Source organism: Vigna umbellata, chromosome 2 (genome assembly GCF_029865625.1).
Source record: "Vigna umbellata cultivar VRB3 chromosome 2, Vumbellata_1.0, whole genome shotgun sequence".
In the NCBI taxonomy this organism is placed as follows: Eukaryota; Viridiplantae; Streptophyta; class Magnoliopsida; order Fabales; family Fabaceae; genus Vigna; species Vigna umbellata.
Genome location: NC_142166.1, coordinates 52,081,805 through 52,107,134, shown reverse-complemented (window position 1 = coordinate 52,107,134; position 25,330 = coordinate 52,081,805). Strand labels below are relative to the sequence as shown.

Here is a 25,330-nt window from a genome sequence, read left to right as displayed (position 1 = left end):
AAAAACTACATAAAAGTTACAACTTACGATATTTTTATAGAAATATTTTTGGTTAAGTTTTTGTAATTTATATTTAAATAAATTTATACCTAAAAAAGCTAAAAGAATTGAAAAAACTTAACAAATTTGTAAGATTTGAAAGACCCCTAGGAAATATTCAAAATTGACGAAGTTGATAATAAATAACAATAAAACAATGATAAGGTTTAGTAAAAGAAAATTAAAATCAATGCATTGTTATTATTTTTTCTGTGCTCCTGAGTTCACATAATACGTTTGAGAAAATTGTAAACAAAGATTTGAGCATTGGTGAGGAAGGTTATTTTTTTTCTTTCCAAAGGAAAATTCATGACGAAGAGATTAAGTAAATGTAACTCGGCCTAATCCATAACGCATAAAAGACCTTCTACATTAGTACATCTTCTTTCGTAACATTTATTTATACGGTTGTTGTTGATTATATTTTTATTATAATGGTATAAGCTAGTACTTAAGATGAACCAGTCCATGATACCACCGAAGTGTTTCTATTTTTTTAGAAGAAGATTTCATTACGGAGAAATTACATAAATATGACTTAAGTTCAATTCACATTACTTTTAATTTAAAATTTTAAAAAGACAACGAGTTTATGAACTTTATTTTTGATACGATGTTCAATTTTATCATTTTTAACGAATTTAAAATTTAAACTCACTTGGATTACCAACATAAAAAAACAAAGTTATTTTCTGCAGAGAAGAAACTGTGTATGATGAGAGAAAACACAAAAAAGTTTTGGAAAGACCATTCGGTGTAATATTTATACCTTACACTAAAAGTCATATAAAATCCATACTCTTTAAGTTTTATCTTTTTAATAAACCAACAAGCTTTTCTTTATCACAATACTTTTCTGTAATCTTGATTGTCTTAATTAAGTATCACAAAATTTACTGATATAATTTAACAGTATCAATTGAACATAACAGGACTTTTATGTAAATCAATTCTTTGAAATACTAATTTGGCAGACTCCCTTAAGTTCAAATCCTTATTTTTCTCTTCTTTCCCTCACAAGTATCTGCAATGTATGCCAGCCTTATCTCTCTTCTATCTTTGGTGTTATTTCCAAGTTCAGATTCAAAATAAATTACAGAATAACAGAAGAATTTGAAGAGAAGAAGTATGAATAAATTTGACTCGTTAATGTCTTGCTCTAAAAATATTCTGATACATTTTGAAAATAGGCAAAGTTAAATGTTCTTATCTGAATTTAAGTGTCATGATCTAATTCAAATCTTGGTGTTTCTAGGCTTCATGTTTTATGGACAATCATTGGAACAACATCACGTGGCTGATATCACAATTGCCTCTGCCCTTCGGTTGGTGGCTTTGTGATTGATCAACTGCTCTCCATTATCATTCGTGGGCTCAAATATCACAACTTCAATTCAATGAACGATGTGAAGGTTTCTTCCTATTATCATGAGACAAATCAAATCAACATCCACATCCTTATCATATCTGTCTATTTTATGCTGACAGCAAAGCAAGGTCTATAATACACTAACACCGTCACAACCATCAGTTTATACTAAGATTATATTTCAGCAATAACACTATCTATATCAGGATATGGAATGGAGCCTATCTTGTTCATAAAATCCATCACTTTCATTTTCACAACCCATAATTTATGCAGATAAATTAAAAAAAAAAATTGTTATTTCAGTTAAACTGACAATGCAGCTTCAATGGTCATACTCATCTCAGTAAACAGAAGACAAGGAACTTCATTTCTGTCATGTCATATCTGCTGTTATAGAGACTTCCTTTTAAATGAATGAAGCCAAAAAGCAATGAAACTTTCAAGTCAACCACCGTCACACCAGAGTACAAAGTGACAAAATTGAAGTGATGGAATGACAAATGATTGTATACTTATTAGTACTAATTCAAGCTGATTACCAAGAGGTATGGAGCTTTCCTTTTACCAGTTCAAATAGTCTACACGTGCATACCTCAACATGGATAAAATAATTCTTCACAGAAGACAAAAGTTTAATTGTATTTCCATGATAATGTCAATGTCCTCGTGCAACTTCTGATAAAGAAACAGTGTACCAAAAGAAACCATGGACAAAAATCCAAGTGGGATTATAGAACTTTGAGGAAAAACTAATAAAACAAAGGGTATGAGTTGTAAAGATTAGGAAGGGGGGACATCAAATTAACATATCTCTGATAATATTTATATCAATGTAGATCTGTTAGTAATTATTTGTTTTACTTTCAGATGAGAATCCTAGTGTCTCCACAGCCATATATATTGATCAACAGGCAAGGAAAGATAGCAAGTTGGCCATTGAATTGCACATATTCAATACCAGCTCCCTCCTCTTGTCTAGTTGAAGAAAAATGGCAGCATCTTCATTGACCCACAAATTCCATAACCATGCTCGTTCTAATAGTTTACCCTCTAAACCACACCCTCTCATCCTTCAGTGCAATGAACACTTAGCAAGGTTAGGTGCCTATGAAACCATCTCTTCTTCATTGCTGGGGCAAAATCTAACTAGCCTTCTAGATTTGCATGAGTGCATTGAAAAGTTAGTTCAGTTGCCCCTAACTCAAGAAGCACTTGTCCAGGAACGGCAAGAGAAATGGGTGGATGATCTCTTGGATGGATCTCTAAGGCTCCTTGATGCATGTACAGAAACCAAAGATGCCCTTCTGCACACCAAGGAGTGCACCCGTGAGCTGCAGTCAACTATAAGAAGAAGAAGAGGAGGTGAAGTTGAACTCACAGTGGAGGTTAAGAAATTCTTGACCTCAAGGAAGGTGGTGCGAAAGGCCATATTCAAAGCCTTGGAGAATTTGAAGGGTAATGCAAATAAAAGCAACCTTACCCTCACTAACAAAGACTACCAAACCATGGCGTTGGTAACTCTGTTAAAGGACGCTGAAGTGATTACTTTTTCCATATTTGAGTCATTGCTGAATTTCTTTTCTGGATCAGCACAAGCAAAACGAAGCAGCTGGGCTTTAGTTTCAAAGCTAATGCAAAGCAAAAGGGTAGGATATGCACAAGTAGCAGATGATAATGAGTTTGCAAAAGTGGATGCTGCATTGCAGTTATTTGCATTACACATGTCAACCAAGTCCAACGATATAAATGATCTGCAGAAGAAGCTTGAGACCTTGGGAACCTGTATACAGGATCTTGAAGAAGGACTTGAATCTCTGTTTAGGCGTTTGATTAAAATCAGAGTTGCCCTTCTCAACATTCTTAATCACTAGTTTAGGTATCTGAAGGCATCAAATTTTTGTAATGGTGTTCTGGGGACAATTGTAGATATTGCTATGTTGATGATATGCTAAATATATCACTGTATATATTGTTTATATATCACACATATGCTTTCTTTTAGCATTCGTGACATATTTCCATGGAATAAATTTTCAGAAGATCCAATCACATTCAGTTTTTTGCTCTCATTTCCAGAACTGAATGCAACCAAATCGAATCACAAGCATATTAAGTTTATATTACTTTTCCTATTTTGCCCTAAAATACACCTTAATTTTATAGTGAATATGTAATAGTATTTTTTAAAAATCTTAAGTTTATTTTGATATGACCTGGGACTACTGCATACTCATCGCCATCCAGAGATGAACATCTTTGATGTCTGTTTAATTCTCTCAAAATGCTAATAATGGAGGTGATCAAATCAAAGTAAATGAAAATAAATTTTACAAGTGTTTTTCTTTACTCAATAGGTAACATATGATGGTAACAGAAAAGGCAAAAGACAAAGAGCTTGGACAGCAGAATATTCTCAAATTCTAACACTCCTCTTTAAGGTGTTTCTTTAATATTCCAAGTCTTTATCAATGTAATTTGAACTTGCCTTTTCAGTTGCCTTCGTCACTATATCTATTAATTGATCTTCAGAACTGCAGTGCTCTAATCTGATCTTTCTGCTTCCCTGATTGCATGATAGTTAACCTTGATATGCTTTGTTCTTCCATGTTGAACAAGGTTCTCTGCAATTGCAACAACATGACTTATCATCAACTCCTAAATTAGTTGCTTCCATTTTTGTAATACTGTTAAAGATTGTTTGCTGCAATCAAAGGATAACATGCACATTCCTGTTCCAGTTATTCACAGGAGGAGTGATGCTGAAACTAGATTCACAACTGAGGTTCAAAAAGACATGGCATGCAGGAAGAACACGGAAAAGGAAATTGGAAAGGCCTTAAAAACTTGAAGGCAATACAAAATAAGCTCAGTTTCTTCTTCAATCAAGGACAAGAAGATTTCTTCCATCTTTAGCTTCTTAGAAGAGGCAGAAGTGGTCACTGTGAACTCGTTAGAATCTGTTATGTTTCATTACTGGCCCCAAAAGTCAGCTAAAGAAGGACATCTGATTCTGAAGTGTCTGATACTAATGAATTTGCAATGTTTGATTCAGTGTTGAAGCTTCACATTTGTTCAAAGCCAAGCCTTCAGTAACTGACAATTTTCACACACATGCGAAAAATCTAGAGTTGTGCATCGAAGATATTATAGTTGGAATTGAACGCCTCTCAGACAACTAATTATAAAGAGAGTTACATTACTCAACATTTTAAGCCACTACTCAACAAAATGTGTTTATAACCATTCTCACACTTGTACATAAAAGTGATCAAAGAAAAGTGTATATTTCTTTGCAATCATTTGTATGCTCTTCAAATTCTCGAATATCTATCTTTTTTCCATCTATTCTGAATCTGGAAGGACCCCCTAAAAATAGTGAATATGAAAAAAGTCCGGTAATCTCGACCCCAAAAGAACAAGAAACTAAAAACAATGGCAATAGAACCCATGCATCCATTAGGAGGATGAGAGTTAACTCTAAATCTTTAACCAATTGTATCAACTCGCATTGGAAGAAAATTCTTATGTTTGATGTAATTGATGATCAAGTTCCCAAAAAAAGATCCACTAAAGAGATAACAACAAAATTTCAGAAAGATTTTCAGTTCATTATATCAGTAGGCATATACATGTATGATTTGAATGTACAAATGTAACTGTGTGGATGAGTACAAAAATCCAGTCCCAGGTAAGTTGGGCTAGTGGTTAAGGACATTAAGAAGGGAGACTCTTATTTTGATAAGTCGCCTAAATAAAAACTCGAGTCCTTCTTCAAAGTCTTGAATGCACGACTCCATTTTCTCCAAGTGGCTTTGCAGATTGTTTGTTTCTTCAAATTTGGATGTCTTGGCAAATACGAAGGAGTGCAATGCTGCATCCACTTGGGCAAATTCATTTTCATCTGCCACTTGCGAGCAACCCACTCTCTTTGGCTGAATTAGCTTCGAAATTGAAAGCCAGCTGTTTGACTTTGCTTGTGTTGACCCTGAGATATATTGCAACAGTGTCTGAAACGTTGATAGTGTTGCCACTTCAGTGTCTTGTAATAAGGTAATCAAAGACACTGTTTGGTGGTCTTTGTCTGATGTGGATGAGATGTTGCAAGTCTTTGAAGTGCCGTTCAAATTTGCCAAGGCTTTGGAGATGGCCTTTTTCACCACCTTTCTAGATGTCAAGAATTTCTTAGCTTCTGCTGCCAACTTTGCTTCACCACCCCTCTTCCTTCTCATGATGGAATGAAGCTCACGTGTGCATTCTTTTGTGTGCAGTAAAGCATCTTTGGCGGCACTACACACATCTAAGAGCCTTAAGGATCCATCCAAAACCTCATCTACCCAATTCTCTTCACGCTCGTGGAGAAGGACATCTTGCGTGAGGGGAAGATGGGTCAATTTTTCAACACACTCTATCAGATCTTGCAAGCATTTTATGTTTTGGCAAAGAAACAATGAGGAAAAGGTGGCTGCTTTGGAAGCCCTTAAGCTGTCCAAGTGCTCATTGCATTCTAGAATGAGAGGGTGTGATCTAGAGGGCAAGCTACTTGAGCGGCCATGAGAATGGGATTTTGGGTTCAAGGGAGAGGACGCCATTTTTCCTCAAGGGATATATGTATATATAATTGATATCAATATATACACGAATATTTGGTCCGCCCATAAACCTTGGGCTGTTTTCTGTAAATTCTATAATACCATTCATATCAACTTGCAAGATTCTTGAGGTTCAATGCATGCGTACTCCATTAAAACAAAACCATAATAAGTGAAAGTCAAACTTAAGCTTGTTCATCTACATTGTTTTCCCTCTGTTTTCCTGTTTCTAACTTACCATAGAACTTGTGGATGGAACCAGAGAGGTAATGCTGTGGTCACCCAAAATTTTCAGGTTTACGTAATATTTCTATATAAAAATATGTGGGCCCTTCAGCTTTAATTATTTCATGTATATGTTTCTTTTTCATATATTCCTTCCTTTGTATACATCATTCTACTTCCTATCACACCAGGTTTCAACATTGGATCCTGTTAAGTAAAATTAAATTTTTTTAAGCCTATGCAAGATATAACAACCAACTTTTAAATGGCATGCATGACTAATACTGTCTAACTATAAAAATATTAAACACCAATCTTTACTTGTACAGATGTTTTCATCGTTTCAGATGGCAAAACCGCCACCGCACCACAGAAAAGAAACATACAAACTTGAGCCACACAGTCCACTTCAGAATGATTGATTTTTCAATTCTTTGTTTTACTAATTTACAAGTGAAGTCTTTGAGATTTATATTTTCAGTCATACTTAGTGGTAGATATGGTCATAATTCAATGAAGTGGGACTCATAACTTTGTAAGGTGAGCAATAAAATTGAATTGTATTATGTGTAATTGAGTTATATTAATGTGTTATTTATTTCCATTCCTCTGCTGTCTTGCACAATCATCAGCATTTTTTCTCCCATTGTCCTTAAATTTTAAAAATTGAGAAGATGTGCAGTACATAGATTAAAATTTTGATTTAATCATCAATCAAATGAAAATCTTAAGCTTTAGGGCTAGGACACCTGTTCAAATTGACTTTGGATCACCAGTGGATTTCAGTTTTCTAATAGTAAGACTTATTCCTCTTACTCTTTGACCTTTCATTCCAGTTTCCTTCTTGTATAGAAGAAGAAGGCTGATAAAATTGTTAAGTTTTCAAATGAAAACTATCTGCTTAACCCTTTTCTTTCCTTTCCCTTATTTTAGAAGTAAACATTGAAAGACAATATGTGGAATGTAGTAAAAAATAGGGAAAAGAGAGAAAAGTGAAATAACTATAATTTGGTCCTTAGTTAAAACATGTTCTCTCTAACAAAAAAAACTTAATCGACATTAATGTACAGTGGGAGACAGAACTCATTGAGTTCAAAAAAATCACAGAAATACTCTGTGTAGAGGCTTGTGACTGAGGCTGTTGATTCTTTAGAGTCACAAGCCACTCTTCTAGGCTGCACCAGTTTTGAGATGGATGACCACCTGTTCTGCTTTTGTTGTTGCTTTGTGTCAAAAAGAAACAATAACAAAGATTCTAATGACCTCACTGTGAGTTCTTCTGCTTCTGTTAAGACACTGAGCATTGAGAAGGCATCTTTTTTATGGGAAAACTGATGATTCACTTTTTAGCCCTTTCAAATTTCTCAAGTTCTTTTCGATTGTCTTCTCCAACTTGTTTCTCCAACTGCCAAGTATTTTGTGAATACAGTTTCATTACCTTTCCTTCTCCTGATGACTGAGTGTATGCTGTTGCATGGAGTGTGAACAAAACTCTTTGCATTTGTTACACTGATTTCCATTTTCTCTTTTCAGAAAACAAAAGGCCTAGGAGGAAATAGGATGTATATTTGTCTATTCTGAACTCTTGAGTCTTGAGTTTTAAGGGTTGGCATTACTGTATATATAGCAAACACATTATGGGAGTCAATGTATTTTTTTTAATCTTTTTCCTGAAGCTTCACATCATGATCATCCGATTATATTTTATTTATTTGGATCTAAGTTTCCTCTTCTTAGGGAGATTGCTATTCTACACAAGGGAGACAAGAGGAATATCTTACCTGAGTTGTCTGAGATGCTGGCAATGCTTCCCATGCACCTAGACTTCTCATCCACCAAATTATTTCATTTTCCCAATTATATTATCGAAAAAAAGGCATCTTTGCAAAATCAAAGTATCAAATGTGGAGCATGCATCATAAAGATATTATGTGGAGGAGAGTTTATGCACTTGTCTACCTAGAACATGACAAGAAAAAGAGACAGAATCTTTATTTTCTGAAATCAATATATTAATTAAGCATTCATAAATGTATGAACTTGTGCTACTATTTTTCATTCTGTTAGTTGTTATCACTGAGTCATTAGTACTAGAAATTAATTGAACCAAATTGGTTAGGAAACATGAAGGGTGTAAGGAAGATACTTAAGCAATGCAGTACAGCGACAAGATACCAGCTATCTGGTTTTGTTCTGCCGGTAGTATGAAACTTTATCATTACATGGTGATTATGTACATTTTAGTCTTTGGTGCCTTCCCTCTATTGAGATTAGTTGGATACAAGGAAAAAAATACCATTATTCAGAAGGGATATGTAACTGAACAGATATAAACATGTTAATGAAATGTGTCTTGCACAGGAACACTCCTAAATTGGCATCTTTACAAGTTCTTAATATAATAGTTCATCAATGTCACACCGTAATTGTTTGGTCGATGCTTTTCATGAATCAAGCTTACTAAACCCCATTTCTTAATTTTTAAGTTGGGAATCACACGAATATTATATCTGCCTATAGATGAGATACCTTTGCTATGTCTCCTCCATCTTTTCAGTTATAAGATATAAAATCTCAAATTGTGAACTCCAATAGAGCAGGTGATTGCATTGAACATCGGAAATGGATCTCGTGCCTGCTGGAGGAAAAGCAGATCCTTTTGTAAGTACAATCAAACTGAACATGTTGTTGAACTGTACAGGGCTTGATAATCGTAACCAAATCAAAGATTGTTCATATCTGGATGGCGATAACCATGCAGTGTTCCCAGGTCATTTCAAATAATTTATTGCAAATGCATGTATTATGCAGAAATATTAGCACACGTTTATACAGTAATAAATATTGAATTGATTCATTGATGTCGATCCTGTCTTGCTCTGGGTAGACAAGTTCATAAACTGAATTTTATTTATCAATTGAAACAACTCCTTCTCTAGACAATAGCTTCTATTATGATGCATGCTCCATGGTGTCTGATATTTTATGTGATTGGCAAGGTTAGAAAATTCAAGGATGAGGAAGGGTGGATGCATTATAAACATTGCCAGGCCTAGATATTAAAGGGAATATATTCTTCTTGTCTCCCTTGTCATGTAATATGATATGATCACAAGCTCATTATGTGGCATTTAAGGGAAAAATTAAATAGCAAACTTCTCCCACAATTCCTCCATTATATATAGAGTAGATGCTAAGTTGCCAACCCTTAAAACTCGAAGACTCGAGAGTTCAGAACACACAACACAGTCTTATCCCTAACCCTTTTGTTTTCTGAAAATAAAAGATAAATGGCAGTCACTGAAACAAACACAAAGAGCTCTCTGCACACTCGAAGCAACAGCTTTCCATCCGCACCTCACCCAGTCATATCGCAATATGAGGAGCATCTTCAAAGATTGAAGGATTGTGAAGCTTCTTCTTCAGTATCATCATCTTCACTAAGCCACAAACTTGATGGTTTGCTGGATTTCCATGACTGCACTGATAAGTTGCTTCATTTGACAACCAAACAACAAGTATTAGCACGAGAGTGCAGTGATAAATGTGTTGATGGCCTTCTGGAAGGGTCTCTGAGGCTCTTGGATATCTGCAGTACAGCTAAGGAATGCTTACTAATATCAAAGGAAAGCCTGCATGAACTTCACTCAGTCATCCGAAGAAGGAAAGGTGATGAAACCGTTTGCACAATTGAGGGTGGAAACTACTTGGCTTCAAGGAACAAATTGAAGAAGGCAATTAGAAAGGCCTTGAGAAATTTGAAAGCGATCAAGAGTGAGTCTGCAGTTTTTCCTTCAAACAAAGATCGTGGGACTTTGCCTGTGCTTAGTATCTTAACAGAAGCAGAAGAGGTCACAATGAAGTCATTAGAATCTTTGTTGGTGTTTATCTGTGACCCCAAGGGACAACCAAAACAGAGCAGATGGTCGGCAATCTCAAAGCTGATGCAGCCTAAAAGAGTTTCTTGTGACTCTCAAGAATCAAACACAAATGAATTTGAGACAGTAGATGCAACTTTGCTGTCTCTCCTCCGTCACAAGTCTTCCTCTATCGTGTATCTTCAAAGCCATCTTGAAAATTTGGAGATGTGTATTCAGGATCTAGAATTAGGAATTGAGCAGCTCTCAAGAAAACTAATTAGGAACCGAGTTTCCCTTCTCAACATCTTCAATCACTGATCATTGTACATGTCTATGATTTTTCTGAACTCAATTTTGACCCCACAAGTATTGTCTACCAATTGTACATTAATGTGAGTTATATTATGTTCTTTCTAAAGAACATGTGTTAATTAAGGATCAAACTACAGTTATTTCATCTTCTGGCTTGTTCCCTATTCTTGAGCATTCTCAAAATCTTATCTTTCAATTTCCCTTTATTCTTTCAAATGTTCACGTCTGGAATAAGTGAAAGAAAAGTATAGATTCAACAAACGTTTTACAATTTTAAGACTTTAACACTGTGATCTGCTTTCTTGATCTATACAAGAAAGAAAATGAAAAGAACGGTGAAGGAGGTTACTAAAGTCTCATGATTAGAAAACATAAAATTATTACGAGAGGAAAGAAAAAAGAAAACTCAGCAAATAAAGTATCCAACCCACATGTGATTCAAAGTCAATTTGAACATGGATCGTAGCTGTAAAGTTTAATATTGTCATCAGGTCAACGGTTAAATCGAAATTTAGATGTCCACTTGCACATGTTGGGAAAAAAAAAATACAAAAGGATGATGATTGTGCTCCTTTTATGAAGACAAGCTGATTGGTATCTTATCTTAATATGCAGTTTATTATTAATTGATGTGCAAGACAGCAGAGAGGTTAAAGTCATAGTTTTATTGCTAAACTAAACGAGGTTCTGCTGTGAAGGACCAATAAGCTTCATTAAAATAGGACCATCTACCATTAAGTATAGTTAAAATTATTTTTCTCGGAGACTTCATGGGTAAATTAGTAATAGAGATTGGATTAAGGATTTCTAACACAGGAATATTGTGGCTAAACTTTTTCTGTTTTTCCTTTTCCTGGGTAGAGTGCTAATTTTGAACTTGATGTGTAAACTATCCAAGTCCAATAATAAACCTATTACTTAATGTAAACTATGCAATTGCATTACTTAATCCTAGTGAAATTTTGTACCCTCGTATTTATCTTCAGAGAACAATTTCTTTACCCGTGTTCTTTTAAGATGAATAACCCACAGAAACTGAAACACACATAATGAGTTTGTGACAGGAAAAGAGACGGAAACATCCTACAAAACAAGCTCTGGTTTGGCTCGACTCTTAGTTATCTGTTTCAATGAGCGCACGTGTATTGCATCTTCATACTCCTGAAAAAAATTGTATAGCCTGTTATAGAAAACCGGGGCACACCAAGGATTAGCTTAATATTAATATTTAAGTTAAGCGTTACGTGCGAACAAGTGATACGATGTGATTCTTGTTCCTACGAGAGAGGATTTTCAAGCATTGTTTTACCATTAATTCAGAAGTCCACGGGTGCAGATGAGTTACATTTAAGGTTGAAACACGTTTTAGGTGAGGCATTTTCATTGAATATGTCATAATCATCAATCATGCATGTTAGAGAGCAAGTTGAGACAAAATAACGAGTTGGATAGTTTCCTTGGTGGGAGACACTATTCTAACACTTCTGTAATTATGTTTAGATCCAAATCTCGATTAGTTAGCATCACTGATATTTGTTTTAGAAGAGATTCTTTATGCCTCCAACAGCCATAATATATATTCACAAGATGCCATCAGTTGATGCATAGACTCATCAACTCTACATTCAAAATCCAGTCTTTTTCTCTCTTGAGGAAAAATGGCATCCTCTCCCTTGAACCCAAAATCCCATTCTCATGGCCGCTCAAGTAGCTTGCCCTCTAGATCACACCCTCTCATTCTAGAATGCAATGAGCACTTGGACAGCTTAAGGGCTTCCAAAGCAGCCACCTTTTCCTCATTGTTTCTTTGCCAAAACATAAGATGCTTGCAAGATCTGATAGAGTGTGTTGAAAAATTGACCCATCTTCCCCTCACGCAAGATGCCCTTCTCCACGAGCGTGAAGAGAATTGGGTAGATGAGGTTTTGGATGGATCCTTAAGGCTCTTAGATGTGTGTAGTGCCGCCAAAGATGCTTTACTGCACACAAAAGAATGCACACGTGAGCTTCATTCCATCATAAGAAGGAAGAGGGGTGGTGAAGCGGAGTTGGCAGCAGAAGCTAAGAAATTCTTGACATCTAGAAAGGTGGTGAAAAAGGCCATCTCCAAAGCCTTGGCAAATTTGAACGGCACTTCAAAGACTTGCAACGTCTCATCCACATCAGACAAAGACCACCAAACAGTGTCTTTGATTACCTTATTACAAGACACGGAAGTGGCAACACTATCAACGTTTCAGACACTGTTGCAATATATCTCAGGGTCAACACAAGCAAAGTCAAACAGCTGGCTTTCAATTTCGAAGCTAATTCAGCCAAAGAGAGTGGGTTGCTCGCAAGTGGCAGATGAAAATGAATTTGCCCAAGTGGATGCAGCATTGCACTCCTTCGTATTTGCCAAGACATCCAAATTTGAAGAAACAAACAATCTGCAAAGCCACTTGGAGAAAATGGAGTCGTGCATTCAAGACTTTGAAGAAGGACTCGAGTTTTTATTTAGGCGACTTATCAAAATAAGAGTCTCCCTTCTTAATGTCCTTAACCACTAGTCCAACGTACCTCGGACTGAATTTTTGTACTCATCCACTTAGTTACCTTTGTACATTCAAATCATACATGTATATGCCTACTGATATAAGAACTAAAAATCTTTCTGAAAAATTTTGTTATCTCTTTAGTGGATCTTTTTTTTGGGAACTTGAACGTCAATTACATCATCACAACAGCTTTTGCACTTATCCACCATCAAATTGCACTAAATGATTCTTATTAATCTAGGCTTACCAATATCTTATACATGAAAATTTTCAATCATTAAACATGTTCAAATATTTTAAAGTTGAAGTTAAAAATCAACTTAACAAAAAGATTAAGAAGGTCAGATATGTGGTAAATGGGTAAACGAACAAATCCAAAATGGGTAAATGAACAAATCCAAAGTCTTTTCTGCAGTACTTACCGGAACAGGGAATCATTTCATATATATATTTTTCTAAAATTGAGTCTTGTATTTATTGATAATTAAATGACTTTAAATAACCGTGACACTTATAATATTACGAGAACAAAAATAAAATATCAACTATCTTGAAAATAAAATTTGTTTAATCTATATAAAATAATATTGTACCTCGATAAATCGAAAATCATAACTAAGTATCCCTCTTTTACTAGACCCAAAAACTAATAGAATAAGATTTAAACAAAATTATTAGAAAAATCCTAAAATTTACTAAATTATATATATATATATATATATATATATATATATATATATATATAATAATTAAATGTGTTAGGGTGATTATATTATTAGTTAAAATATTAAAATGATTTAATTAATTATATTTGTGGCTAAGAACGTCATAAAATATTAACTAAATACCATATTCAATATTCTAATACGATGAGAGATCAAATTAGACAAATTGTCCTTTTTGAGAAAAAAATAAACATAAGGCATTGTGATCTCCATTTGTGTGTAGGTATACAGCTTTTCTGGTTTCTTTCTCTTATCTTCGTCAGAAGAAAAAATTAAGAGGAAACCTAAACGTTTTAAAGTTAAAAAATTAAATACATGTGACTATTTTGTTTTTGTTTAATTAATTGAAGAATTTAATTGCTTATTAATGATTAGTCTGTTTTTGAATGTATAATCTAACAAAATATACCAAAGTTAAACATTTCATAAAAAAAAAATAAAATTATCTAAGTTATGAAAAATTATAACAATTAATCAATATCAAACTCAAACAAGAGAGTTTACTTAGAAATAAAGGAATAACAAAATAAAATAAAATAGTTTTTTCTAATTTAAATGTTAAAATATGGTAATCTTTCTGAAGTTACGAGGTTTGTCCAACCTTATATTCAAGTAACGTGAGCGAGTCTAAACGGATCAGTAAGTTAAGAGCATAAAACACTTGATTTGTTAGGAGACCGACCTACAATATCAATACGCATTGTAATTCGTACTAAAAAGTATTTAAAATCTAATAAAAATGGAAAATAATTCAAGCTGCCTAGTACGACCAATGTGTGTTACCTCAGCACAATCATGCTGAAAGCAATTTACATGTGGAAGGCAACAAATTCATGTCGAATCCTAAAATTGTCCAACTGGATTTAACTATTTAAAGTATCTCATGTTACGCACTTTCAAAATTAAACTTTCGCTGCAGTAACTGATTAATTGACGGAGTACTGCTAGAATAATCAAAATTATAAATTTTGAATTATCGATCTTAATTTTTTTTTCATATTAGTACTTATTTGAATATTATTTATATATCACTAATTGAAAAATTTAAAGAACGATCAATCACCATGACAAATAATCTAATTGAATAGTTATTATTTTAGACGAAGATACAGTAATAAATTTAAATATGTTGGATTTGAAATTGCTTGAACTATGGTATAAGATTTCTTTAATTAAGCTATTTACACTCCCCACTTTACAATTTTGACAATTAAAAAAAATAATAATTTGGAATAGAAAATGTAAAATATGAATGTGTGAAAAAAAATATTACCTTACTTAAGTTTTGTTTGATAAATTAGAATATTTTCAATTAAATCTTTATTAAAAAAAAAATTTATTAAGTTTTTCAGATGTTTTACTTTTGTATAATATTCTACTGTTTGATTTTTACGATAATATAATAGTTATTTTTCTTATTTATAAAGTCGTAGGCAATCGATTGCTTCCCTTACTATAATATCTTTCAACTCACTTTTTCTCTAATATAATTTAGATTGAAAAAGGGACATGAGTTGATTGGAGAGTTGAAGATAGAAAGATGAAAGTTACGATCACATTATTTAATTAGTAGCAAAATCAAGTAACAAAGTACTTATACGAAAATAAAAAACAATTTAAACATTTAATAGAATGAATTTTTTAAATAAAAATCCAATTAAAACAGTCAAATGTATAAATTATTTAAATTACAGAAATGCCTGTCTTTTAAAAATAAAAGTACAAAACTAGCTTCCTTTATTTGTTATTTGAATTACAGTTATATTATTTAAGTTTAAATTTATATTAAAATTTATTTGAATAAACTTTTGATATTGAAAATATTACATTTATAAAGACAGTTACCTATGTAAACATTTTCTTATTATTAAGTACGAGTATAATTCACATTTCATTGTCATTATCAACTATTTTTCTTTAAAAAGCCAAAAAAAATATGTTGAACTCCATTATAATTTTTTAACAATATTTTGTACAATCAAGATGTAGGCTATTATTTATTTTAAATAATTAGTGAGACAATCTTTGTTCTATTCACGAGAAAAAGAAACTTATATATACATATATATATATATATATATATATATATTCAATATATTTTTATTTAAATTAATATGAAAAATAAATGGTTTTAAAAATATGTTTTATATAAAGATAAGAATATATTTGATTATTATTTATATTATGAGATATTTTAAATATTTAATATTTAGTCGTATTTTTCTCTTTCTATATATAGAATATATGAAATAAATAAAATAAAAAGTTTATTCATATAACATATTTTTTATTTTTTTAAAATAAAAAAAATAAACAAGTATATTAAAGCTATTATTATTACGAACCTGTATAATTGAAGAAATTTTTTCACTAATCATTATTCCACTCAGGTAAAAGTTATAATATATGGATAATAATAAACCAAATCTTTTTTTGTTGTAGTCTCACAAACAACTTATATCATAATCACAACCCGTGGCTTGTAAAATTTTGTAATTATTTAACAAATAGCATAAAAAAAAATCAAGACATAACTTGAGCTATAATAAGAAAATATGAAATAATTAATAAATACCGATTATGATATTACTAACAAAATAAAATGGTTGAGAGATGAGTTTTCATTAAAAACCCAAAAAGTTGCAAGATTGATCATCAAAGACATCAATATGAAATAATTTTCAAACCATAATTTCTTACCATATAAAATATCTATCAAAATGATAAGCGTTTTAAAAGTATACATCATTTAAATCTTTTAGATCTCACGCACCTTAAAACGTACCACACAAAATAATAAAAACATCAAGGATTCTAGTGTTTTATATAAATAATAAAAAGCAATTGCAAAGATTGATCAGAAAATAAATTTTTTTAAATGGATTTAAAATAAAAATTATTAAAATACGACCCATAATAATTACAATAAAGAAATACAAGTTACAATAAAAAAACACCAATATGAGTTATCTCAATCACTGTTTTGTATTTGCCTTAATCAATTGCTAGCAGACATGTCACATGAATGTTGTCATTTTGTAAGTTATTTTTCATGACATGGACCCTTCGGCATCAAATTTTTTGTTTTATTTATATCGATCATTTAATTATAAAAATAATTAATTTAATCAGGAACATGCACAACATTTATTATATTTAAATTCAAACTTACAAATCCTTACTGATTTTTAAAAATTAAGTAAAAATTATAAATATGTATACACTAATAAACTTCATAATATTAAACCTCTTGGTTAAATTGTTTGTATCTAGTTGCAAATATTTGCGAAATGAAATTTAATATTATTTAATTAAAAATATTTTTAACACAATTTTCTTTTACAACATTTTAATATAGCATGTCAATTTCTTATTAATTCATTACTGTACAAATATATTATAAATCAATAAAAAATAACATATAACAAAATGTTTAAAAAAATATATATATGTTACCTTATCATTTTCCTATTTAATATTTCTTTAACAAGATTCAACGTTGAAAAATGGTCGCGTTGTCAATTACAAAAGCTATATTTATCATTAGTTAAATAATTTATTATTTTAAAAATGAAAAAAAGAAGAAGTGCTTTTTAGTATAAAAATAAAATGATTGAAATACGACCAAGAGTTGAGAGTGGTTCTGTCAATAGTCATGTCTAACGTTGCTGTTGAGTTGATATTTTTACATTCAACAAAACCACTTCAACGGTGGAGATCATGAACCATGATGATTATTTTATAATATGATTATATCATCCCAAATCCACCATTCATAGACAAACGAACCAACGGTGGAGGTAATGAGAGGACATCATATTCACATGAATCATGTATGTATGTATATGAATAGCATCATGTGCTTGTTTGTTTCGTGATTAGGCTCACTCACCCATCATCACCAACTCTATTGCATCCATCCTTTTCACATGCATTGTTCTCGTAATCATCCGGTGTGGGCCTCTAATTTCTGATTAACGAGCCTCATTTTCATCTCCACATTCTTTTGTTTTCAGAGTGTTTTATCTTACATCTCCAAGATCTCATCCTGCACCTCTAAAAATTCCAATTTTATTCTTCTGACATCTCATCATCATTCTGCACCTTCAACTTTTTCAAAACTTTATTTTTAACTTTAATAAATATTTTTTCATTTTCTTTTTTTTTATTAAAAACAACTTTCACTACCTTAATAATAATTTAATTTAATTTATTTTAAAATTTAAATATTATTTAAAATAATTTTGTTTTTTAATAATTATTAAAATATAATTTATATTATAATAATAGTTATATTAAAAACATAAAAATAAAATAATAAAAATAATAATAAAAATAGTAATAATAATAATAAATAATAATAAATAATAATAAATAATAATAAAAATAAATTTGATTTAATATATTCAAATATATTAAATTATAATAAAATATTAAAATAAATTAAATAATTATTAAATTTTAAATAAAAATAAAAATTTTAAAAAGCTTATTTATATATTAAAATCTATAAATATGTTAATACTTTGCTTTTTATTTAAAATTTAATAAATATTAAACTTAAATAAAAATTATAATATTATTTATTATATTTTTATATTTTAATAATTAATAAAATATAATTTATATTTTTAAAATAGTTCTATTAAGAAAATTAAAAAATAATAACTAAAATAAGAATAAAAGTAAAAATAAAAACAATACTTAAAATCATATTTAATATATTTAAATATATTAAATTATATTAAAATATTAAATTTAATTTAATAATTATTAAAATTTAAAAAAAACAAAATTTTGAAAAATTTGTTAATCGGATATACATATCCGATAAGTTATAAATCAAATGTTTTTAAAATTTTATTTTATATATAAATTTTAATAATTATTTAATTTAATTTAATATTTTAATATAATTTAGTATATTTAAATATTTTATTTAATATAATTTTATTTATTATTTGATAAATAACTGTTTTAAAATTTTGTTTATTATTTAAATTTTAATAATTATTTAATTTAATTTAATATTTTAATATAATTTAATATATATATTTAAATATTTTATTTAATATAATTTACTTTTTTTGTTATTATTTTTATTTTTAATTATTTTATTTTTATATTTTTAATATAATTATTATTATAACATAAATCATATTTTAATAATTATTAAAATATAAAATTATATTAAATAATATTTAAATTTTAAATTTAGTTATTATTAAGGTGATATAGAATCTTTTTAATAAGAAAAAGAAAAAAATAAGAATATATTTATTAAAATTAAAAATAAAATTTTCTATAAAGTTAAAGGTGTAGGATAATGATGAAATGTGAGAAGATTAAAAGTAGAATTTTTGGAAGTGCAGGATGAGATATTGGAGGTGTAGATGAAACACTCTTGTTTTTATTATGTAATGCTTTCAACAATATAGCTTGTTTGTTTAAAAAAAGACATTTATTTAAATATATTATAACTAAATATTTAACATGATTTTAACATTTAAATGTGATTAATGATTTTGTAGTGTTAGATGGTAATTAATGCTAATGAAGAACTTAAGGGAGGTGATGGAAGGTATGGTGGCCCACAAGAGATGGCCCACTGACAGATGAAATGGAGCTTGGGCCCACTGGGTGTGTGTGAACCGTCCATGCAGCTGGCCTGGTTACTATGGGCAGCCACCTGATCCAGCAGTTACATTATTTCGTAAGATGACAATTACAAGATTGAAGATATCTTTGTACTTCTCCATCTCATGTTCTTCCAAATTCAAAATATTTGTTTATATACACCATCACCTTTTTTTCATCTCACGTGTATTTTTGTTCTAAAATTTTTTTTTTCAGATTTTCTATTCAATTATGAAATGTTTTGTGGTGAATATATTATTTTTACTGTAACTATTTGAAAAGTCGAAAAAAATACATTAATGAAATCTTTATTAACTGATAATGTAAATTTTTTTACGCCATATGCATTAAACTTGAGCTGCATTATTTATTTTTGTCTAATTAGACTGGTTAGTTAGTAATAAGTTTAAGCTAAATCAGTCTTTTAAAAAAACATAAGATATTATTTATATGACAAATGAGTATATTTTAAATTAAGCTATACGTGACTTAAATTTTAAAAATATATATTACACTTTTTTACTTAACTGCCCTTTTTAACACATTTAAGTAACAAAAATGAGGCTTTCCTACTTAAAAGGTATTACTATGGTAAATTACATTAAATGAAAGTAGTATTATAGATATGGTGATATGGATGAAATTTAAATACAATTTTATATTCAAGGTCTATGAATAAAAAATGTTGAAATAGGATATCTGGTTATCAGACACTCTCTCCATTTTTTTAAATTTTAATTTTTTCTAAAAAAAACCATTTTTTTCATCTCTATCTCATAATTTCCGAGATATTTTTTTCAATTAAATTCATAATTTAACTAACATAAAGATAAAAAATCAATCATAATAACATAAAAAAAATAAATGTACAATAACTTAAGAAAGCTGAAAGAAATATATATAGCAGGTAATTCACTTAAATTATATTAGAGATAAAAAATATAAAGCAACTATGTTAAAGAAGAAAAGATGAATTTTATAAAATGACCATAAAAAAGTTAAGGTGTCCTTTCTGTTTAAGAAAAATTAATTGAGCTGCTAAACTTTTACCAGCATGATTATATCAATTAAGTTTATCTCATAATGAATTAAGCAGAAGTAGGTTTAGACTGAAAAACAATCAAACTTGTTTTGCACCATAGTTAATTCTTATTGAGTTAATTTGATTGGAGAAAAGTAAAAGTTGAAATGTTAGAAATCTCATAATCTGTATATGGACATTTTTATAGAATTGGAGTATTTGACAGGCTCTTGACAGAGGAATTTGTATACTTCTATTCGATTCTTAAATATTCAGTGAGATCTGAATTTCTCAATGTATTTATGCTATAAGTTAATGGAAATCATCAGAGAAAAATGTCCGTCTTTCAGACTCAAGAGGCATAAAATGGATTCTTCTCCACTCATTCCGTGCACAAACTCGAACGTTTTTTTTCTACTACTGCACGCAGAGATCAATAATAGAAACGAAAATGAAGAAGAAGAAGGATCCGTGAGAAATTAGCAACATGTGAAGTGGATGCATAGCTCCAAGGGTGGTGAAGATGTGTCAGGTTAGAACAGACAGTAAGCAAGTTTGAACCGTAGAAATTCACATCGACTTTTTGGAACAATCTATATATCAATTATTAATTATGTTTGATTTCATTTAGGAGCAGTGGCCATAATAGATGACGTGTATTTGTTCTTTAATGGCTATCCCACGTGGCACAGACACCTAGAAACTTGGACTGAGGGAATTGGAGAACTTGGACTACAGCGGCAAGCCAACATTATTTTATAAATATGTTACCTTTTCTATAGTTTTCGGAAACTAAGAATAGTTATCAAAACCATAAGATTTTTCTCGTGAGCCAATAAAGGCAACCTCTGATACCTTCATCACCACTCGATCGCATTATAAGTCTAATGATTGACCTTCAATAATCTCAAAAATCAAAATCACTGTTATTGGTTCTTCTGATTTCCTCCACTTTATTGCATACTTACAAATTCATTAATTTAATCCTCTTCACCTTCCTTTCTGTCAAGGTAAGCTTTTCTTTATGTTATTTAATTTATTACAGTATCTCATGCCCTTTATGTAATGCACACTTCTGAGAGTTTGTAACTACATCTCACCCATCACTTCTTAGCAGTGAGTTGAGATCACTGCAATGGCTTCTTCTTGTGTGACCTTGAAAGCCAATGCCCACTTGACAAACTCACCGAAAGGCCATCTTTTTCGTCAAGAAAGTAGCTTTCTTGGGGAAAGAGTGAAAGTTGGTCCGAACAGCAGTGCCTTTGTGGCGAATCAGTTGGCCAAATGTTCAAAAAGCCAGAGGAGGGTGCCGCATGATGTTGCATCTGCTATCCTCACTTCAAACGATGCCAAAGAATCAGTGGTTAGTTGAATTTGACTCTGGGATTCACTTTCTACTTCTTGGGCCTTTTTCTTTGTTTTCATGACTGCATTTTTATTTGGTGTGTTTTGAGTTTCAGTCCATGCAAGTGCCTTCATTCCTGAGACGAAGGGCTGATCCTAAAAGTGTTGTTTCCATCATCCTGGGTGGAGGACCCGGGAAGCAACTCTTTCCCCTCACCCAACGCGCTGCGACACCTGCGGTAAGTGTGTCATGGTTCTGGTCTGAATCCTAAGTTGTTTTATGTTGGGGTGGTTTTGGTCTGAATATTAAGTTGTTGACATGGTGTGTGGCATGCAATGCGTTTTCAGGTGCCTGTGGGGGGATGCTACAGGCTTATAGACATCCCTATGAGCAACTGCATCAACAGTGGCATCAACAAAATATTTGTGCTGACTCAGTTCAACTCTGCATCTCTCAACCGTCACATCGCCCGCACTTATTTTGGAAATGGTATCAACTTTGGGGATGGGACCGTGGAAGTAAGTGCTACACCACCACTTTTGGTTACTGTGGTTGATGGGGAAATATGAGCCACTAGAGTTTTTGGTTGACCACTTTCAGTTTTGTGGTTCTTAATTATTCATGCGGTCACTGATTAAGCCAACCTCAACTCCTAACAGGTTCTGGCGGCTACTCAAACACCGGGAGAGGCTGGAAAGAAGTGGTTCCAAGGAACTGCAGATGCTGTGAGGCAATTCACTTGGGTATTTGAGGTGGGCGTGTAATTTTTTTTTACATACTACTTGGCCTTTTCTTCAAGTTTTCTTTCTGTTCAGTATACTTTTCACGGTTTGAGCTTCTCTACAAGTAATAGGATCTTTGTTGCAGGATGCCAAGAACACAAACGTTGAGAATGTATTGATCTTGGCTGGAGATCATCTATATCGAATGGATTACATGGAACTAATACAGGTTTGCAGTGTAATTGTTTTGTATAATGGGTACTATTTTTATTCATCAAAAGTTTTCTGATTTACTTTGCTTACAAATGAACAGAGTCACGTTGATAGAAATGCTGATATCACTGTTTCATGTGCTGCTGTGGGTAACAGGTGTGTTCATGCAGATATGTTTCTTTTTTGTTGCTCGATACTACCCTCTTTTATATAAAGAAGAAATCATAGTTTTTCTTATAAAAAGGACCGGAGCAAGTATTATAGTTGTTCTTTCCAGGGTGAGTAAATAGAAACGACTAATTTCTTGTAACAAAATTTACATATTTATTTATCTGCTTTACAGCCGTGCTTCAGATTATGGATTGGTTAAAGTAGATGATAGAGGCCGCATCATTCAATTTTCAGAAAAACCAAAGGGTGATGATATGACAGCAATGGTAATCCACAATCTAACCTAATGTTACATCTTCTTTCTTTCTGTTTTCATGTTATCTGGTAATTTTGTTGTGGTTTCTCACTGCTAGAAAGAAAAAGAAAAAGAAAATTACCATCTTCAATTTCAGGAGTTTTTCGTCCTTGTAGGAGTGAAAATCTTTGCATTATAGCATTTTCCCTGAACTTGCTGGACCAAAATAAGCCTTCATTCCTGATGTTTCATCCTTTTCTTTTTCTTGACATAGTTATTTGATTGTTCTACAAAACTTGTTGCCCCCATAGTAATACGTTCTTAATATATATTTGTCTGATATTTACTCATATTCCTGTGGTATTCTCACAGCAAGCGGACACCTCTCTTCTTGGGTTGTCACCCTCAGATGCACTGAAGTCACCATATATTGCGTCTATGGGGGTTTATGTATTCAAGACAGACGTTTTACTCAATCTTCTAAAATGCATGCATCCTACCTCCAATGACTTTGGATCTGAACTCATCCCTGCAGCTGTGAGGGACCACAATGTCCAAGTAAGAGAAAATTCCATTAATATATCTCCTTTCAAATGTTTTTGTACATTAGAGTTCTAATTACAGCTATGATGGAACTAAAAGAGTTATAGTTTTTGCAGTCCTATTTTTTCAGAGATTATTGGGAAGACATTGGAACAATAAAATCCTTTTATGATGCTAACTTGGCTCTTACTGAAGAGGTTGGTTCAAGATGTTTACGGCTATGATTTTTCCCATTCTGTGAGTGTAGGCTGTGGGCACCATGCCATAGTTACAAGCCACAATACTAAAGATACATTCCTATCTTTGCACCCAGTGTTCTGTAACATAGGCTTTCGGCCGAGTATGAAGGCCAAAAAAATGGCAAATTGTACCATACTAAATCGGAGGAGGCATGAATCAGTTTAGTATAACTAATAAGCAGGAGTACCTTCACTGTGGTTCATCATGCAGAGGCCTTATTAGTAGTTACAAATTGTTAGTATTCAGTGTCATTTCTGTGTTGATTAAAACTAATGCTCATCTGCTCTATACCATTCTCTTGCAGAGTCACGAGTTCGAATTTTATGACCCCAAGACTCCAATTTACACATCTCCAGGATTTCTACCACCAACTAAGATTGACAAATGCAGGGTACGACATTGATAAAATTCTATCTTATAATATGTAGTAACATCATGAATTTATTTGAAAAAAAGGAGTAACATCATGAAATGTTTGCTCATTCTGTTTGATGTTTTTTGGTAGATCGTGGATGCCATTATCTCCCATGGATGTTTCCTGCGAGAATGCACAGTCCAACACTCAGTTGTGGGTGAACGATCACGTTTGGATTATGGAGTTGAAATTCTGGTAAACAAACACTTCACATTATAGACTTCTTATGCAACACCACCCCACTTAAATTTAACTGAAACCTTCTTTTACAGGACACTGTAATGATGGGAGCGGACTATTACCAAACTGAATCCGAAATTGCTTCCCTCCTGGCAGAGGGGAAGGTCCCAATAGGGATTGGAAGGAATACAAAAATTAGGTAATTTTAACTCATGCATAGTTAATGGACACTAGATTGTTGAATCATTTTGTGGGCCTGAAAAGTTGAAAGTAAAAATATAGATGCATATTGAATGAATATCGTGGTAAGAAATAAGCATTTTCATAGTAACGCAGTTGTTCTTATAATTTGTTATCTTTGTTGAAGGAACTGTATCATTGACAAGAATGCAAAAATTGGGAAAGATGTCATCATCAAGAACAAAGATGTAAGCATGATTTTAACTTTGATCGTGTTTCACAGTCACATGTTTTCTGGTTTAAACAACCTATTTGTGTCTTAATTACCAACTCAAATGCTTTCTCTGTAGGGCGTTCAAGAAGCAGATAGACCAGAAGACGGGTTTTACATTCGATCAGGAATCACCATCATAGCGGAGAAGGCAACAATAGAAGATGGCACTGTCATATAAAAGGATAGAGCTTTATGTCTTGGGCGGTTTGCCCAAAGGCGCTCGGTGAAAGAAGCATTGTGAGGAACACACTCAAACATCTTTGCGGACAGAATGCAATGCTGTGTTAGGTGACAATGGAGAAAGCAGAACACCGATTTTCTATTTGTAAAATAGAATCACCCTTCCCCCACCAGTTCATGTAAAAATAGGATGAATAAAGCATGAAAGTCAAGTCGCATGAAAGCAAATAAATTGAAGGACAGATTCTGAGCCACGAAGTTGCTTTACCCCTTTCTAAATTATATTTTGTCATAACCATCAGTTTTTGTTTACAA

General features: G+C 31.8%; 5 protein-coding genes across 5 annotated transcripts; 4 read left to right on the top strand and 1 right to left on the bottom strand.

Annotated features, from left to right (window-relative positions):
* The first annotated feature begins 2,282 nt into the window (after positions 1-2,282).
* LOC124837392 (uncharacterized) lies at positions 2,283-3,394 on the top strand. Its single transcript, XM_047312736.2, has one exon. The coding sequence runs from the start codon at positions 2,401-2,403 to the stop codon at positions 3,280-3,282; it is 882 nt and encodes a 293-aa protein (XP_047168692.1). The 5' UTR covers positions 2,283-2,400; the 3' UTR covers positions 3,283-3,394.
* Positions 3,395-5,011: 1,617 nt separating this feature from the next.
* On the bottom strand, positions 5,012-6,051 carry LOC124837390 (uncharacterized). Its single transcript, XM_047312734.2, has one exon. The coding sequence runs from the start codon at positions 5,998-6,000 to the stop codon at positions 5,110-5,112; it is 891 nt and encodes a 296-aa protein (XP_047168690.2). The 5' UTR covers positions 6,001-6,051; the 3' UTR covers positions 5,012-5,109.
* Positions 6,052-9,093: 3,042 nt separating this feature from the next.
* On the top strand, positions 9,094-10,516 carry LOC124837387 (uncharacterized). Its single transcript, XM_047312729.2, has one exon. It carries the CDS (start codon positions 9,516-9,518, stop codon positions 10,401-10,403), a length of 888 nt encoding a protein of 295 aa, XP_047168685.1. The 5' UTR covers positions 9,094-9,515; the 3' UTR covers positions 10,404-10,516.
* Positions 10,517-11,885: 1,369 nt separating this feature from the next.
* On the top strand, positions 11,886-13,023 carry LOC148204307 (uncharacterized). Its single transcript, XM_088108070.1, has one exon. The coding sequence runs from the start codon at positions 12,056-12,058 to the stop codon at positions 12,944-12,946; it is 891 nt and encodes a 296-aa protein (XP_087964196.1). The 5' UTR covers positions 11,886-12,055; the 3' UTR covers positions 12,947-13,023.
* Positions 13,024-21,103: 8,080 nt separating this feature from the next.
* LOC124820086 (glucose-1-phosphate adenylyltransferase large subunit 1-like) lies at positions 21,104-25,269 on the top strand. Its single transcript, XM_088107466.1, has 15 exons — positions 21,104-21,327; positions 21,435-21,680; positions 21,778-21,900; positions 22,010-22,180; positions 22,322-22,414; positions 22,530-22,613; positions 22,698-22,753; positions 22,941-23,034; positions 23,376-23,561; positions 23,663-23,743; positions 24,091-24,177; positions 24,292-24,396; positions 24,474-24,580; positions 24,749-24,809; positions 24,912-25,269. Exons 2-15 carry the CDS (start codon positions 21,453-21,455, stop codon positions 25,011-25,013), a joined length of 1,578 nt encoding a protein of 525 aa, XP_087963592.1. The 5' UTR covers positions 21,104-21,327; positions 21,435-21,452; the 3' UTR covers positions 25,014-25,269.
* The last annotated feature ends 61 nt before the right edge of the window (positions 25,270-25,330 follow it).

Bases quoted from the DNA above. Each gene is read 5' to 3' on its own strand.
- LOC148204307 (XM_088108070.1), top strand. From the start codon at position 12,056: ATGGCATCCTCTCCCTTGAACCCAAAATCCCATTCTCATGGCCGCTCA.
- LOC124820086 (XM_088107466.1), top strand. From the start codon at position 21,453: ATGGCTTCTTCTTGTGTGACCTTGAAAGCCAATGCCCACTTGACAAAC. The intron at 21,901-22,009 runs GTAAGTGTGTCA...ATGCGTTTTCAG, and splicing joins AACGCGCTGCGACACCTGCG to GTGCCTGTGGGGGGATGCTA. The intron at 23,035-23,375 runs GTAATCCACAAT...GTATTCTCACAG, and splicing joins GTGATGATATGACAGCAATG to CAAGCGGACACCTCTCTTCT.
- LOC124837387 (XM_047312729.2), top strand. From the start codon at position 9,516: ATGGCAGTCACTGAAACAAACACAAAGAGCTCTCTGCACACTCGAAGC.
- LOC124837392 (XM_047312736.2), top strand. From the start codon at position 2,401: ATGGCAGCATCTTCATTGACCCACAAATTCCATAACCATGCTCGTTCT.
- LOC124837390 (XM_047312734.2), bottom strand. From the start codon at position 6,000: ATGGCGTCCTCTCCCTTGAACCCAAAATCCCATTCTCATGGCCGCTCA.